The sequence below is a fragment of the Procambarus clarkii genome, chromosome 10, assembly GCF_040958095.1.
Source record: "Procambarus clarkii isolate CNS0578487 chromosome 10, FALCON_Pclarkii_2.0, whole genome shotgun sequence".
Taxonomy (NCBI): domain Eukaryota; kingdom Metazoa; phylum Arthropoda; class Malacostraca; order Decapoda; family Cambaridae; genus Procambarus; species Procambarus clarkii.
This window is the reverse complement of record NC_091159.1, coordinates 49206732-49224277: the sequence shown is the minus strand read 5'-3', so window position 1 is coordinate 49224277 and position 17546 is coordinate 49206732. Positions and strand designations below refer to the sequence as shown.

Below are 17546 nucleotides of genomic sequence, written 5' to 3'. Positions count from 1 at the left end.
CCTTGGGAGTGTCCTCCGCGACCTCGCAGTCCGGAGTTCCACCCAAGGACATAAGCGTCTTCCTTTACAGTTCACATAATAAATGTTTTAAAAGAGGGGGCCTCATGGGTGAGTGGACAGTGCGCTGGGGTCGTAGTCCTAAGGGCCCAGGTTCGATCCCCAGCAGAGGCAGAAACAAATGGGCAGGGTTTCTTTCACTTTTAAAAGGCCATGATTGGGCTGGACGGTAAAGCGAAAGTCTCACTTCATGCAGGTCGGTGTTCAATCATCGACCATATAAGTGGTTGGGTACATTCCTTTCCCCTGAACCTCAAGACTACGAGGTTCCTACGAGGCGGTATGCGCTGCATACAATGGACTACTTTGTTGATTATTACTCACTTCCGAAGTACTGAGTGTAATACAGTGGGTTACTGTGTAAATAGTGTGTGAAACTGTACATATTATAATTTTAGTGAATTCTTAACAAGTAATATTGCGACAATAAACATTTATTGTGGACACATTACTGACACATGTATCACAGTTCCATGGAACATTATGAACATTCTACTGTATACATACTGTAAGGGACACAAATATGCATCATAAACGATAAAAAACACAAATAAAACCGCATTGGAAATACATAAAACAAATAATTGAAAATATATTTGTGACAACTCGCGGTGCTTGAATGGCCCTCGTGATCGTGTCTGGAAGTTCATGCACGGGCGACCAGCCCATGATGACGTCATAGTACAGAGCAACACTTGGTTTCCGAACCCCTTGGGGACGAGACCTATCGGTTATCGTGTAAGTTCGTAAATGAGAATGGAGGAAAATGGACAGAGATTTTTTTTGTAAATTTAACAAAAAATTCTAAGGGAAAAAATCAACAGATTCATAGCATAAATGCAACAAATGAAATAAAGTTCATTGTGAATTGCATTCACTCACCCCCACCCTTCCCTCTCTCACTACTTCTCTCTCACTGCATCTCCCCCTCACTGCCTCCCCCCCTCACTGCCTCTCCCCCCTCACTGCCTCTCCCCCACATTGCCTCTTCCCCTCACTGCCTTTCCCCCCCCTTCACTGCCTCTTCCCCTCAATGCCTCACTGCCTCTCTCCCTCAATGCCTCACTGCCTCTCCCCCTCAATGCCTCACTGCCTCTCCCCCTCAATGCCTCACTGCCTCTCCCCTCAATGCCTCACTGCCTCTCCCCTCAATGCCTCACTGCCTCTCCCCCTCAATGCCTCACTGCCTCTCCCCCTCAATGCCTCACTGCCTCTCCCCCTCAATGCCTCACTGCCTCTCCCCCTCAATGCCTCACTGCCTCTCCCCCTCAATGCCTCACTGCCTCTTCCCCTCAATGCCTGCCATCCCTCCCTCACTGCCTTCCTCATAACATGAGAACAGCAGCTATGGAGGAGGGGGAGCTACTAACGGGGTCGGGAACTACTAACGGGGTGGAGGCTGTGTAGAGGCGGACATGTCTGTCAGCGCCTGCTCACAGATGCCAACTGTGCATAATTCATAAATAAAACTATATTTGTTTAATTAAAAAATAGGAAATCATATAACATGTTAATGATTAATAATGTATATTAATATCTGAAAATTAACATTTTGGCATAAATATTTTACAACTAAGATTAAAATTTGTAATACAATATGGGCGATAAGTTTGGCAACCATCGCCTGGTCAGCAAATCCTTCCTTACTGCCTCCCTCACCACTCCACCAACAGAGAGGGGGGAGAATTAGTGAGAGAGGAGAAATAGTGGGAGAGGGGGAGAATTAGTGAGAAAGGGAGGGAGGGGAAGGTAGGGAGAGATGCTAGGAGGGAGAATGGGAGAATTAGGGAGGGAGGGAAAGGCAGTCAGGCAGCCAGCCTGCTTACCTGCCTTTCCCTCCCTCCCTAATTCTCCCATCCCCCCCCCCCCTCACTACTTCCTTCCTGCGTACCTCCCCCTCCCTTTCTCACTAATCCTCCCTCTCTCTCTCTAATTCTCCCCCTCTCTCTCATTATCTCTCCCCCTCCGTATTATTGGAACGCTTTCCATCTAAGCTCCCCCATCCACCCACCAGTCAGCAATCACTGACGCAATGAGTGCATTTGGAGCTGACATGGTGCACAGATGTTTCTTGATTGTGTAGCTATGTAAAACAAAATTACAGAATGAACTCTCCAGCCTCGTGACAAATCAAAATAATAGGAATAATAGGCCGTGAATCTGTGAAATCACAGGGTAGAAGGCGGCAAACTGGACCATCTCCCACCCATCACCACGGGCCGGTGCGACGCTTGGCGGACCGCTTCCTACCCGAACTTTGTTCATGTAGCATGACTCCCCCAACCCCAATCGGGAAACTGGAAGTTTCGGATAACTAAAGTTCGGAAACCAAGTGGTGCTCTGTACATCTTGTCCACATCCCCACAGCCAAAGTAAGTGGAATTTGGTATTTATTTTTACATAGACATGTTCAGGGAAGGGAATTTATCATTTTACAAAGAAAAAATAATTTTTTGGGAACACTTGATTTCATGTGCACAGGAGGAATGGCACAATAAACTCGGCACATCACAGTGGTTAAGTATCACCTTTTTGTTTATATTCATGTGGCGCCTGACAGCTGGGTGGACAGCGCTTCGGATTCGTAGTCCTGAGGTTCCGGGTTCGATCCCCGGTGGAGGCGGAGACAAATGGGCAAAATGTCTCTTTCACTCTGATGCCCCAGTTACCTAGCAGTAAATGGGTACCTGGGAGTTAGACAGCTGCTACGGGCTGCTTCCTGGGGGGGTTGTAACAAAAAGGATGCCTGGTCGAGGACTGGGCTGCAGGAATGCTAAGCCCCAAAATCATCTCAAGATAACCTCCAGATGTGTTACTTTCTTTAAACATCTCATTTTGTTAGCTTACTTCTCTTTAAGTATTAAATATTTTACCCCTCAAATCTTTGGTAAAAAAATATTTTCATATTATTTTAAGTTTTGCCTAAAATACTTTGAGTAATAGTGGCTTCATTAGTATGTGTAACTCCTGGCCCTACAATTGTACATTACTCATATGTTCTTTGTACACAAATTCTTTTGAATAAACATTATTATTATTATTATTATTATATGCATTAATTTAAATCAGAAATACAGAACAAATGTTTATTATAAAAAAAACACCTCAAAAACGAGAGTAAACACTCAAGTGTTTAAGGTGGTTCTCGGCCCTTTTCGTAGTACAACCCAGCAATGGAGTGAACCCCAAAAGGGCCGGCACGAATCCTGAGGTGCCGCCTTCCAAGCAGAATGCGTATGGCACTGACAAGATTCAAACAAAGCAGGTACAGGAAGGACTTGCAACTCAGCCACTGGCTCCACCAGTGGCCCACCTCAACCAACACCAGGCACAGCCCCCACCTGCCCAGACCACCTCAACCACCTCGAACGAGACCTACCCCGTCCAGACCTCCTCAAAGAATGAGAACTACCCCACCTAAGACAGAGAAGGTCCTGAATAGGCTTGAAAGAGGAATGGAGAAAAAGGAAAGGCAGAAAAAAGGGCAAGGGGCCCTTGCCAAATCCAGAGAAAGAGCCAGCTCAGCCTGCTAATACGTGAGCTGTACAGAGAAATGTGGCCACTGCATCCCACAGAAGAGGACCACCAATGACACCACAGTTGAGGCCAAAACCCCCACAAGAGGGCTAATCCTGAGTGTTCCAAAGCCAATTGGAATGCAACTCAAGGAGACTATGAAAGTGAATGCAGCCGAAGTGCTGACAGGCACACAGGTCATCCACTACAACTGACGCCGACAACAGAGGACCTTGTGCATGCAAAAGCCCCATCATCCTGGGAAAGAGTGAGGGGGGGGGGGCAAACAGGCAAGCATTAAGGGGCTCAAATGAGAAGTCCCCCTAAAACACCTGAAACCTCGTGTCACTCAAGTGAGCGGGTCTGGAAAAAACCATGCCAGGATTCGGGAGAGAAAGGAAGATTCCGGAACCTCGTAATGCACCCAAAAGAAGGCAGAAGACCCAAACTCAAAAGAGGTTAGGTCTATCAGAGATGCATAAACAGGGTCAACCAGGTGTGTAAAAAGTACCTTAGAAGCCTTTGAAGGGGAATCCTGCAAGGACAAAAACCTCTTGAAGGATGTCCCTGGTATGCTAAAGGCAACTAAAGCAGACCCTGAGGGGACCCCGCACTCAAATCCAACTCCTAGAGGGAGGATGGAGGAGGGGGGTACAAAAACCCTTTTCCCTATAACTGAAAACATTCAGTGGAAGATGCTAGGAACCCCAAAGATTCAAAGGGAACCTACGGCCTCAATTCAGACTTCCCCCCCCCACATGTGCCAGGCACAGCAGTCAAGGGTCCTGGGTCAGAGCCATTGTCCACACCCACCACCCAGGAAAGACTGACAGATTTCAGGGGAGAAGCTTTGAGAGAAGAGGCTGGCTGGCAAGAAGGCCCAGAAGCTTGGCAGGATCGAGAAACTCATTTGCCTCCATGCCCGATTCAGAAGGGGTGACCCCCAGAGCTGCCCAAGCCTAATCCCAAGCTATACTCTGCCCTGAACCTGAAATCCTCAGCTGTTTCGGGGCCAGAAGCAGGGGAGAACTAGGAGAGTGAACCATGACTGACGGGGAGGGAATAGAAGGCATGAACGGAGGCAAATTGAATTGACCGACCTCCAAATTCAGGTCCTTAAAAACCAAGCGGGCTGCACAGAAGCTTCTAAATGGGCACATAAAACCTAGACTGCTGTAGCATAGAAAACCTCACATGAAGAGCAGTCACCCTGATAAGCCCAAGCATCATCTAGAGGGCTAATGAGAAGAGTAACGTGACAGGAGCATTACCCCCCCCCAATGCCAGGTCGAAGGTGTCACCTACCCAACAGGCAGCATAGCCGAGACAAAACGAATTAAAATTGCCACATGGCATTGACGATGTGTACCCCTCAAGCTCGCATAAAGCAAGAGCAGGCTCGAGAAGAAGATCCATGGCCACTGAGCCCACAGGTAATAACCTGGGCCTGAAGGTTACAATACAAACAGAGCACCAAAGAACTGGGACGCTATACCAGTACTCTCAAAAAGTGATATGTAAATTAACCCAGCCTAGTTAAGATGGCTGGGAAATTTACCTTGGTGAGCTGAAGTGCAGCACACATAAAACCCTGTGCATCCCACCAGCCAAGGTACTCCAACCGGAAAAAAGATGGAAGCCAAAGACACAAGACTTGCCCCAAAGCGAAGGCCATCTCCAGCTGACAGATTCCTCTGAACACTCCAGGAAAGAAAACCCTGGTAGTGCAAATACAGCACTAGCAAGCAACCAGGGAAGGGCACCCTGAACACATGCAGCTCCAAGTACTCAAAATTTCTGGCCCATGCATACACAAGTGCAAGGAATAGCCACCAAGGAAAAAATACCCAAAGAAAACACTGGGGCCAGAGCGATGGTGGCAGGCCCAGCACCGATGCACATCAGAGGAGAACTGATGGTGGAGCGGCCTGAGAGCCATGGCCTTCCCCCTCCTAACCCAAATGAGAATCAGGGTGGGGAGAATGAGCGGGGGGCTAATTTTATGAAATTTTCAATTGTTTGTTTACATAGTTTGGAGAGTTCTATGGCTGTTTTCGAGTCTGCAGGTCTTGGAGACAGCCAGCTGTGGCTTATTTTGACTCACTGACTTTCTGAGTGCCTTGCTGGGCAGTGACATAAATGAATAACATCATATGTAAATGTCACAGCGCCCTGTGGTCAAAGAACTCCACAACTGATGACACCTACATCAGAGAGATGCTTCAGGGAGTCACAAGGCGTTTCCCAAAGAAAGGTTAAGATAGGATGATTGGAATTGCTGCCTGAAATAAATACTCATTACACTAGAAAGATGGGCCGAATGCGTTTGAAAGTACAGTAATTGCAATTAATCATTAAAGATGTCCAATCATCTGAATCTTTTTTATTATAACCTTGATATTTTGTCATTTCTAATCTTCAATAATAACTTTTGAAAATATTTAAATTACCTGGTATAGGCACCTCAGGAATCTACATTGAAGATTTCTTTATGGAGATCAGAAAACTGGAGGTGTGGTGCAGCACGCTTGAATTTACTCAGTGCTTCCTGATGTAGCATGCTCAGCTCCCTGTCAACATAAAGACCATATTTTATAAAAAAAAAAAAAAAAAAAAAAAAAAAAAATACTGAAAATCTAAATATGAGAATATCAGTCTCTGTCCAATATTGGAGGCCAGATGCTAGGGGATAGCCTCACCTAACTTTGCTGGGGTGAATGATCTGGGGTATGGGACAAACAGGCTGATTGAGTTAAGTCCTATCAGTCCCATTAAGAGGGGTTTAAGCTTTAAGACCTATTAAAAAGTGACTGATGGAGTCCCTAGACTTCGTCACTAGAACTGAACGTAAATTTGGTACAGTATTACATTTTGAGATATAGATAGATGGGAGGGATAGATAGAAGGAGAGGGGTGATGGTGGGGGAGAATGGAGGAGAGAAGTGGAGACAGGTGGAGAAGGGGTGAAGAAGTGAGGAGAGGGAGGAGAGATTTTATTTAATTATTTATATATATACTGTATATACAAGAAGGTACATTGGGTTTATGATGGTACATAGCATTGATGTTTATACATTCTTGCAAAGCTACTAACATGCATAGCATTTCAGGCAGATCCTTAAACACTGCACTGCACTGCTCTGCATTAATTACGAGAGCCCTGAGGAAGCTGATGTGAACCCCCATGTAGCCGCTGGAGTTTTGAATGCTTCGCTATACCTACGAGCACCCTGAGGTGCCTTGCGCACCACCGATTGAGTGCCTCAAGGCACGTTACGCAGTTCAGTAGTTAATCTAACAGATAATTTTATGTAAGAAATTTGTAGCAAAAATTGAAAAATATTAAAAACTTCCTAGAAGGTTGTTACAGAACCCATGGGCATCACACCAGAAACAAATACTGTACTTATTTGATATTCCAAGAGTGTGACTTAACCAAACTGGAAATACTCTACAAATCAAGGGACCCAGAATGTGGAATGACCTCCCCAATCATGTCAAAGGCTGTACCTCTCTCAACCAGTTTAAGAGTAAAATTAAATACTACCTAATTAACTCCATGTAACCTACCTTACCCCCTTTATGTCAACCCATGTTTTGCTATTTTAAACAATGCTGTTTGTTGACCAACTTGTACAATTACTGATTTCTGCCATGTTCCCCCTTTTTCTTTTTTATTTATTCCTTTTTTTTCAACACAATTTATACTCTAATCTCAATTACTATTAAGTTTTAATCTAAGTGTTTAAGTTTAGTGTTTTTCCTGCCCGAAACGCTTTGCGTAATAGTGGCTTTAGGCATTGTATGTACTAGCTCCATCTATAAATTCATCAATATTTGTATCACCCCTTGTATGTATGTACTTTACCTGAATAAACATTTTAATTTTTTTGAATTTTGAAGTGTTCCCCCCCCACCCCACCCCTTGCTCGAAATGCTATGCGTATTAGTGGCCTTAGGTTTTGTATGTACTAGCTTTATCTATAAATCCAACATTATGTTTGTAACTCATCATCTACGTATGTACTTTTCCTGAATAAAAAATTTAATTTAATTTAATTTAATTTAACACTTTCGGCCAGCTGGGACGGATATTGCGTTCATAAATAAATCTACAGATATCCGGCATTGATGCATGTTGTGTCCAAAATTAAAATATTTGTTAAAATTCCGTGTATTGTTTGATTACTATGGGACTAGTTCTACATTACACACATTATGATTGCAAACAATTTGATACCAAAAGGAATGATGTAGCATGAAAATTGAGTTGACAAAATGGAAAGAGTATAAATATTTGATTGCGGGTGGTGGGTGAGCTCTCACGGGTAAATCTCAGCTGAACTTGGGGTATGCTGCGGGTGGCACGCTGGGCCATTTGCCTTTATAAGCATATATTCCTTTAGATAATTCTATTGGGAACAATTTGATTAACACTATCACACTTCCGGTAGAAGGTTCTTTAACTTTCCCCTTGTGCGCCAAGCATTTTGGGCGACTGCGCGGCGACACTGAAATGTTTATACTCTTTTCGGTTTGCTGACCTTAATTTTCCATGTAGGTATTTAATTTTAGTGTCAATTTGTTCACAAGAGAATGCTCTAGAGGAAGATATATATATATATATATATATATATATATATATATATATATATATATATATATATATATATATATATATATATATATATATATATATATATATATATATATATTAAATATGACTGAAAAAGTAAGATTAGTAATTCTAACACAAATTTTCTCAATGTTTCTTATATTTTTCTTCACTGTTGATGGTAACTGAAAAATCAATTCTCCAAAATTCATTTTTATTTCTAGTCTGACGCAACACTTGAGCACGTTTCGTAAAACTTATTACATTTTAAAAGACTTTAGTTTACACACACACAACTTTAACTGAACAGAGCTTAAACATCATCGATTTTTATACCTGCATTTGGGTGAGGTGATATGTTACAACAGTTTTGGATGAGGTGAAAACAAACTTTCAACACAAGACAGAACACGAAACAATGGGTATAATATTTTGTAAGTTAACCCTCAAACCGCGCATATCATATATAAATGATATCAGTGACAAAACCGAAACCGCGCACATCATTTATATATGATTTCGTGTCTAGCGCTATAATTTAAACGCCCCGCCTGGGATTGGGGCAGCTATAGTACAGCCAAGACCGATAGTTGCCAGATGCCACCTAGAAAAAAAATCCAGGCCAACATTCTTGGGTGTTACAGCGTCAGTATTGAGCAAGCTACCATGGCTGGAGCACGCAGCACGAGCTCACAGCACCGCTGTTCAGCTTGTGACCACAGCATCGCCTACAAATACCATAATATAAATGATACTGCTATTATTTAGCAGTGATAGTATTACTGAAGCCCCCTGACTGTGATAAAACTGACCAGGATTCTGATAATAGGAGGATTGTGGTGATATTTAGCGCTGTGCTCCATGGAGGGAAGAGTAAGGCTGTGGGAGGGAGGGTTGTGGCAGTGGTCTTCTGACTGTGTGTGGCCACCATTTATTGACTGCACTCACCATACCAGCTTAGTGGTTCGCTATGGTGAACACAAATGTAGATACTTATATATAACGTGTGTATAGTGTGAGATAACAGCGAGAGGAGTAGGTTAGGAGCCGCCATTTTGGTGAGGAAGGAGCGTCGTCTGCACGACTTGGCATGGTGTTTACTGATGGCCACTATGATCTTTGGGCACCATACCAGCTTATTTGTTCAGGTATGGTGAATAAAACAGGTAGATACTTATATATAATGTGTGTATATAGCGTAATAACACCACAAACAATATTGTTGGAGGACAAATATTAGTGCGTCTGGCCTTGAGGGCGGCGACCGATCAGCTGACTGTGTGAGTAGCTACGTCTTTCTGCCTTTACTCACCATACAAGCTTAGATGTACAGTTATGGTGAACAAAACATGTAAATACGTATATATAACGTCTGTATATAGTGAATAAATACAGAAAGAGTATTGTGGGAGATGAATGAGGGTGAGTGAGGTGGTGTTGAGGGAGGGAGTGGCAGTGAGTGGCTCGCTGTTGTTTGGCGATCACTCCTCGTTGCTTTTTGACTCACAAGACCAACTTAGTAGTTCGTTATGGTGTACAAAGCATGCAGATACTTATATATAACCTGTGTATATAGTGTAACAACAGCAAAACTATTTGTTTATTGATTTATGAACATAATAATTGAATCACTAATATGCACACCATAATTTTGAGTACAGCAATAGTTCACACATTTTATAATTTAAATATACCACAATTCACTGTAGGGAATAATATTACTGCAAAAAAACTAAAAAAAAATCAATCAGAGACATTGAAATAATTAGGTAATAATATATTTGTGGCAACTGACGTCTGACAGCTCGGGCGGAGTAGACCTCGTCTGGCGAAGGCTCTGCCAACGCCCCTTGTTTGCCACACTTCCCTACCCTATTGCGGCTAAAATATGCCTCCTATGATTTTTTTTTTTTTTTTTTTCGTGATCAGGGAACAAAAATGAACACTTCTATAAGACGAAAGAATTTTTTGGATTTTTTTTCTTTGTTGCGCCTGTGGGTGTGAATTCCATTTGAGCCCCTAGCGGTTTGAGGGTTAAAGGGAAGAATGGAAGTAACTGCAGAGAGCCTATTGGCCCATATTTCTTGATGCTTCTATATTGGTGCGGAGTCTTGAAGTGGGTAGAATATAGCTGTGCATTAATTGGCTGTTGATTGCTGGTGTCGACTTCTTAATGTGTAGTGCCTCGCAGATATCTGATAGATATCTAGATATCTAACTAGATAGATATCTATCTAGCTAGATATCTAGATAGATATTTTTCGCTCAGTCTTCTGGTAGGAGGACTCTTTTTCTGTCCCCAGGAGGCAAGGGAGAGTTTGACTCCATTACTGAGAGAAATACTTTTTGTGCTTTTTTCCAAACTTTTTTCCTCACACACACGAGCTGAAAAGGGAAGAAAAAACCTATAACTTTGTTTTCTTTTCCCCATTCTTGAGTGTTAAAAGTGTTGGAAGTGTCGTTGAATTGTAGAGCCAGAATGGAGTCTGACGCAGTACGAACGAAGAGAACACGAGAGGTCTCACCAAACCAACCCTCGACATCGAAAGCAAGAAGACCATTGGAGGCAGAATTAACTGTTTCCGAGTCCCTCCCGGAAACAATTTTGGAAGCTCTCAAGGATTCTCTCCCTAACACATCCGAAGAGGAATGGGAGTATGGAATACTGGAGATCTTAAACAAATACAAACTGAGACCTCAACTTCCTGAAGGCACCCTCCAAGGAGTCTGGAGAGACGGGAGAGTATGGACGGGACCAGGGTCGAAAGCTCTTGAACACCTGCCGTTCACTCCAAATCTGGAGGACCTCCTCCAGGAGAGTGATATAACAGTCCAAGTACACAAAATGATGGAAAGATCCGACCTCTCTGAGGTTCACAGTTTTTTCCAACAGGAAGACTTAGAAATTATAGCCCTGGTAAAGCCAATCTTTACAACTATAGAATATTTAAAAGACAGGTTGACGTTCGTCCAACGGGCAGTGAGGCTAAACACAGTCCCTGAATACCTTGCCCTACAGGTTTGTTTCCCATTTTTCTCAGCAGGTCTCCCAATCCTACCAGGTCTAGCCAGCTGTCTAAACAGAGTTAACTTGGAACAGGCCAGAGCGTCTATGGCGACATACACGCTCCTTCTCAAAGCCTCACATACGAGAGAAATGGCCAAAATATAGCTCATCGTAGCTCGCCTTCTAATACGAGGTTGGGATCAGGTAAGAATAGGTACGGCCTTATGGGAAGGTTTCAGACGAAAGACAGCTCCGAAACCAGGGACCCTCGAAAGGCCATACAATGGAAGCCTGATGATGCGCTCGGGACAGACGTCACACAGGTATGAAAGTTTCTTCTCAAACCCTCAGGAAGGTAAGCTGCAGAGCCTGACTACAGCAGTGGACAAAGCCCTAGGTCTAGGAGCCATAGAACAAGTGCAGCCACAGCAACAACAAAAGCAAGTGGGCCCAAAACCCTTATGTTCAGTACTCCTGATGAACGATGACGATGATGTCCCTTTGTCCCCTATTCTAGGCAAGCCTGCCCCACAACAACCCCCCTTCCCACCCAGAACAGATTCGAACAGGAGGAAGAGCCTGAAGAGACTGAACTTCGAACGGGACACCTCGGCGAACAACAACAATAACAGGCAAGGCAGGAATAACAGAGACAGGTCACGAGGAGGATGGAGAGATTCACCATGAGACAAACCGGGTGGAAACCAGACGAGGAACAACAGGGACAGATCCAGAGATAACCGAGGCCAGTGTAACAGGAATGGGACCGGCTGACCACAGAGGCCAGAACAACAGGATCACCCCAGGAGACAACAGAGGCAATAACAGCAGAGACTACCCTTCCTGGAACAATAACAGGGACAACAGACAGGGAGGTAATAATAATAATAGGGGCCATAGTGATAATAGTGATAATAGTGATAATAGTGATAATTTGCCATAGTGATAATAATTTTTTCAGAAACAGAAACAGGGGCAGAGGCAACAATCGGAACCAAGAGATCAACAACAGACCCAAGTGCTGGAACAGCACGAACCGAGACCAACAAGGAAGAGACAGAGGGTGGAACGGTGGAGATCGGAGAAACTCAGGAAACGACAGGAATTAAGGCAGAAAAGAGGACTATTGAAACAGACAGTTGTCTCTGAGGTACCCCTTACTGAACAGGAGAGGAAACTGTTGGAAAAGGGACTTACATTCGTGATAGGCCCTCCGTCGCGTAAGAAGAGAGAAGATGCGATAGAGGATCTGTGCAACAACGTGGAAACTAGTATCAACCAAGTTTGGAGCAAACTCCGGCCGGAGCAAGGTAAGTCACAGGGAGTATTTAAGAGAACTAAACTCTCCCTCTCTTTTAGGTACCTCCACCCCAGCAAACCAGTCCAGTGTCCAAACTACAACCTAGTAGGCCTTAAACCGGTAATCCAGCAAATGAAGGTCGACCTCAAGAGTGGTGCGGAACGACGACGCAACTGCAACCTCACAAGGGAGGAGAGGGACGCCCTATCAACGCTGAAAGGATACACGGATATTGTGATAAAGCCGGCAGACAAGGGAGGTACTGTCGTCGCCTGGAGAAAAGACAACTACAAGAACGAGATGAAGAGGCATCTGGCAGACACTGCAGCCTACAAACAGATACACAACCAGGATGAGGCGCTTAGAAACGCCCAAACGAGGAGTAAACGGATAGTCCTCAAGCTGTTCGAAAACAAGACTGGGGACGGGAAAGGAGGACTCATGCAGGCAGGGGCGAGAGATTTCTTCCTAGCCTTTGAATCCATCATTCCCCACCTCTATCTTTTACCAAAGATCCATAAAGCACTAGAAGAAACAACAGGAACATGGCAAGGGAGACAGGTTTTAAGCGGCTGCCGGGCCCCAACAAGGCCGGTAGACTGGATCTGCACAACCCTCCTGAACCCCCTACTACGCCTACTACCGGAAAGAATCAAAGATACGACGGATTTCCTCAAGAAAATTGCAGAAATTAGAGGCCCAGTCCCGAGAGGGGCCCGCCTTTTTTCCATGGATGTGGTATCGCTCTACCCGAGCATACCACAGAGAGAAGCTGCAAAGGTAGTAGCATCTTTTTTTACAGATAACAGAGCAAAAATCAGACAGGAACTTCAAGACGCAGGAGTATGGAGGACCCCCTCGAAAGAAACTCTTGAGGAGGCCATCCTCCATGTGATGAGAGACACCCTTTTGCAATTTGAAGGATGGGCATACTGGCAAACCAAGGGTACAGCGAATAGGAGCATTCATTAGTGTGGCAATCGCTGAAATATTTGTGCATGTAGTGTTCGAGAGGAAACGATCCCACAGGAAGGACGGACTGGCGGTATGTTTCCGTTACATAGATGACATCTTTGGAATAATGGAGGACGGTTTCCCGTGCCTAGAAGGTTTCTTTTCATGGCCAAATACAGTTCATGAAAACCTTAAGTTTACCCTCGAGCACAGTGACTCCACGATTAATTTCCTAGATACAACAGTGAATATAGACCAGCTAACCAGGAATCTGCATACGAAGGCATACTATAAACTGACTAACCTTCATACGTATCTGAAATTTGACTCGAGCCACCCACTAGCCTTGAAGAAATCGCTACCCTACTCACTTGGACTCAGACCCAAGAGGATTAACAGCAAAGAAGAGACGCTATATCCCCAGCTTGATGACCTATGGGATATGTTTAGGAACAGAGACTACCCAGAGACAATAATACATGCGGCCCAGGAGAAACTCAGAGAAAAAACAAGGGCAGAGCTACTTAGACCTAGAACACAAGAAGTGGAAGACAAGAGATGGATTCTTCCAACCCTTTTCTTCCCCGGCCTTGCAGCACAGCTTAAGATAAAACTCCAGGTAGTATGGACATGGATGAGGGAAACATACAGTGAACATCCATCCTGGGTAAAATTCCCACAGAACCCTCCCATGATCGCCTGGAGGCGAGGTAAGTCTATAAAAGACCACCTTGTTAGAGCAGCTGTGGAGGTAGATCATCTCAACCGAACTGGGGGAGAGGACCAGCCCTAGGTTACAGTTCAAAGAAATGAAACTTACAGACCCTAACCTAACCTGACACAGGTTTGGTGTGCGACCTGCATGGAGGCGGAGTATGCAGAGCAGTTAGGAGGGGCCTACAAGTACAACCAATATAGAAGCATCAAAAAATATGGGCCAATAGGCTCTCTGCAGTTACTTCCATTCTTCCCTTTAACTTACAAAATATTATACCCATTGTTTCGTGTTCTGTCTTGTGTTGAAAGTTTGTTTTCACCTCATTCAAAACTGTTGTAACATATCACCTCACCCAAATGCAGGTATAAAAATCGAAGATGTTTAAGCTCTGTTCAGTTAAAAGTGTGTGTGTGTGTAAACTAAAGTCTTTGAAAATGTAATAAGTTTTACGAAACGCGCTCAAGTGTCGCGTCAGACTAGAAATAAAAATGAATTTTGGAGAATTGATTTTTCAGTTACCATCAACAGTGAAGAAAAATATAAGAAACATTGAGAAAATTCGTGTTAGAATTATTATTCTTACTTTTTCGGTCATATTTAATAATATATGTCTACAGGAAAGACTGCTACCAAAATATACTAATATATCACGAAAATAAACACGTGATTAAAAATGTGACAATGTCAGATAAATATATATATATATATATATATATATATATATATATATATATATATATATATATATATATATATATATATATATATATATATATATATATATATATATACACATATATATATATATATTATTAAATATGACCAAAAAAGTAAGATTAATAATTCTTTTAATAGTAAGAGATTAATAGTAAGATTAATAATAATTTAGAATTATTAATCTTACTTTTTCGGTCATATTTAATAATATATGTCTACAGGAAAGACTGCTACCAAAATATACTAATATATATATATATATATATATATATATATATATATATATATATATATATATATATATATATATATATATATATAAAATTTCACCAAAGCCGACGTGAGACCCGCACCAAATAAAAAACTATGGCAATCGTTAGCTGTGACCGCCAAACAGCGATGAAATGCTTATGCTCTTTTCAGGTTTGTCAACCCCAGAATTGTTCTACGTCGTTAATTTTGGTATCACTGTGATCACAATAAAATTCCGTACACAGACATATGAATATAAAGTACAAGACATAGGCACATTCCACCCGCAAGACCGTGGGAAGTTGCCCCAAGAGTTACCTGTTACCAGCACACCCAACTGCATATCGGATACACCCCTACTGAAAAGTTTATACTCTTTTCATGTTTTTTACTGTATTTTTTGATGTACGTGTTTCATTTTGGTATCAATGTATTTTCAATGAAATGTTCTAGAGGAACATACATATAACATGTCACCAAAGCTAATGTGATGCCGGCACCAAATAAAAAGCTAATTCGTTTGTTAGCCATGTATGCCAAACAGCACGAACATTTTGCTATTCTTTTCAGGTTTACCAAGTCCAAACTTGTTCGACATCGTTCTTTTTTGTATCACTGTGATCGCAATAAAATTTCCTACACAGACATGTGCATATAAATTAGACAACATGGGGACGCATAACCCGCAACGACCCCTAAAGTCACCAAAGCCTTACCCGCTAGAACACACTCATTGCCACACCCGTTACACCCAATGCACCAGACAAACACATACAGTTTAACAGAAGTTTTTGTGCAACATTGTTCATTGTGGTATCAAATTATTCGCAATAAAATGCCCTAAATAGAAAGACAAATATAAGCAATAACAACCGCAATATATATAAGCAATACCAATAACAAAGTATAAAGATTAAAGTCGGCCAAGTTACCCGTGAGCACGCAAAATCAGTAAAATGTAAATACTTGTTTCAGTTTTCTCACTTTATTTCTTGTGCTACATCATTCGTTTTGGTATCATTGTGTTCATAATAGAATTCTCTATAGGGGTATATGCATATAGGGTCTAAAAGCCCTGAGTGAGTCCCACAGCAAAGACTAAAGTTGGCCAAGTTACCCATGAGCATGCAAAATCTGTAAAATGTATATACTCATTTCAGTTTTCTCACCTTATTTCTCATGCTACATCGTTCGTTTTGGTATCATTGTGTTCGCAATAGAATTGTCTATAGGGGTATATGCATATAAGGTCTAACAGCCCGGAGTGAGTCCCACAGCAAAGACTAAAGTCAGCCAAGTTACCCCGTGAACGAGCACCAATTAGCACAACTGCAGACTAATGTATATACTTGTTCAGTTTGATAACATAAATTTTCGTGCTATGTCCTTCATTTGGGTAGCAAATTGTGTGCAATCTAAAGGCGCTCATTTTGAATCACCTAGAAGTTGATTGGATGAAAATTTAATTTTATACAAATATTTTAGTTTGACTCAAGATGGTCATCGGATTACGTTAACCCTTAAATGGCGCATGGCTATATACCATTTGACACCCACAGGCACATACAAAAAAGAAAAAAAAAATTCTTCCTAACCTGTTAATTTGTGTTCACTGATCATGGGAAAAATAATAAAAAAATAATTAGAGATAATTACCTAATTATTTCAATGTCTCTGATTGATTTTTCGTTGTTTTTTTGCTGTAATATTATTCAATAGTGTGTAGTGTGATATATTTATATAATAAAATGAGTGAATCATCGCTGTACTCAAAAATATGGTGTGCATATTGTTGATTCAATTATGTTCATCAAACAGTGAACAAATACTTTGTCGGTTATTACACTATATACACAGGTTATATATAAGTATCTGCATGTTTTGTTCACCATAACGAACCACTAAGTTGCTATTATGAGTCAAAAAGTAACGAGGAGTGACCGCCACACACCAGCCAGCCACTCACTCCCTCCCTCAACACCTCACTCGCCCACATTCTCCTCCCACTATACTGTTTTTGCTTTTATTCACTATATACAGACGTTATATATAAGTATCTACATTCGTGTTCACCATAACGAACCACTAAGTTGGTGTAACGCTTCTATTGTTACGTAAAGTATGGTGACAATAAACACAGACACTAAGAGAATATATATATATTTCGTCGAGTATACAGAAGTGTGCAGGTGATACCTTGGTGAGCAATGGTGTGAGTTGAGTGCACTGTGAGTTGGTACGGTATCTCGCAAGTATCTGTTCTAGACCACACTTGAAAGTAGACTAGTTAATGTTTGCTATTCTGCTGCTTATATGCTCGGGCAACACCTCACCGTGTTGCCCGGGCAACGCCTCACCTCATTCATCTCCAAAGGTTGACAGGAATATTAACAATGCATTTGGAGCGAGT

The 17546-nt window shown here is 42.3% G+C and overlaps 1 protein-coding gene and 1 long non-coding RNA gene across 3 annotated transcripts in view; one reads left to right on the top strand and one right to left on the bottom strand.

The window, feature by feature from the left end:
• The window catches only part of Hr3 (Hormone receptor 3), a gene marked incomplete in the record, with an annotated part of 296866 nt that overhangs the window by 13695 nt on the left and 265625 nt on the right, over nucleotides 1–17546 (bottom strand). Inside the window, 1 exon segment of the mRNA XM_069322036.1 lies at nucleotides 6024–6143. Within this exon segment, the coding sequence (XP_069178137.1) occupies nucleotides 6038–6143 (106 nt within the window).
• Nucleotides 1–17546, top strand: part of LOC123774557 (uncharacterized) — an 87190-nt gene that overhangs the window by 27148 nt on the left and 42496 nt on the right. The window lies entirely within an intron of this gene.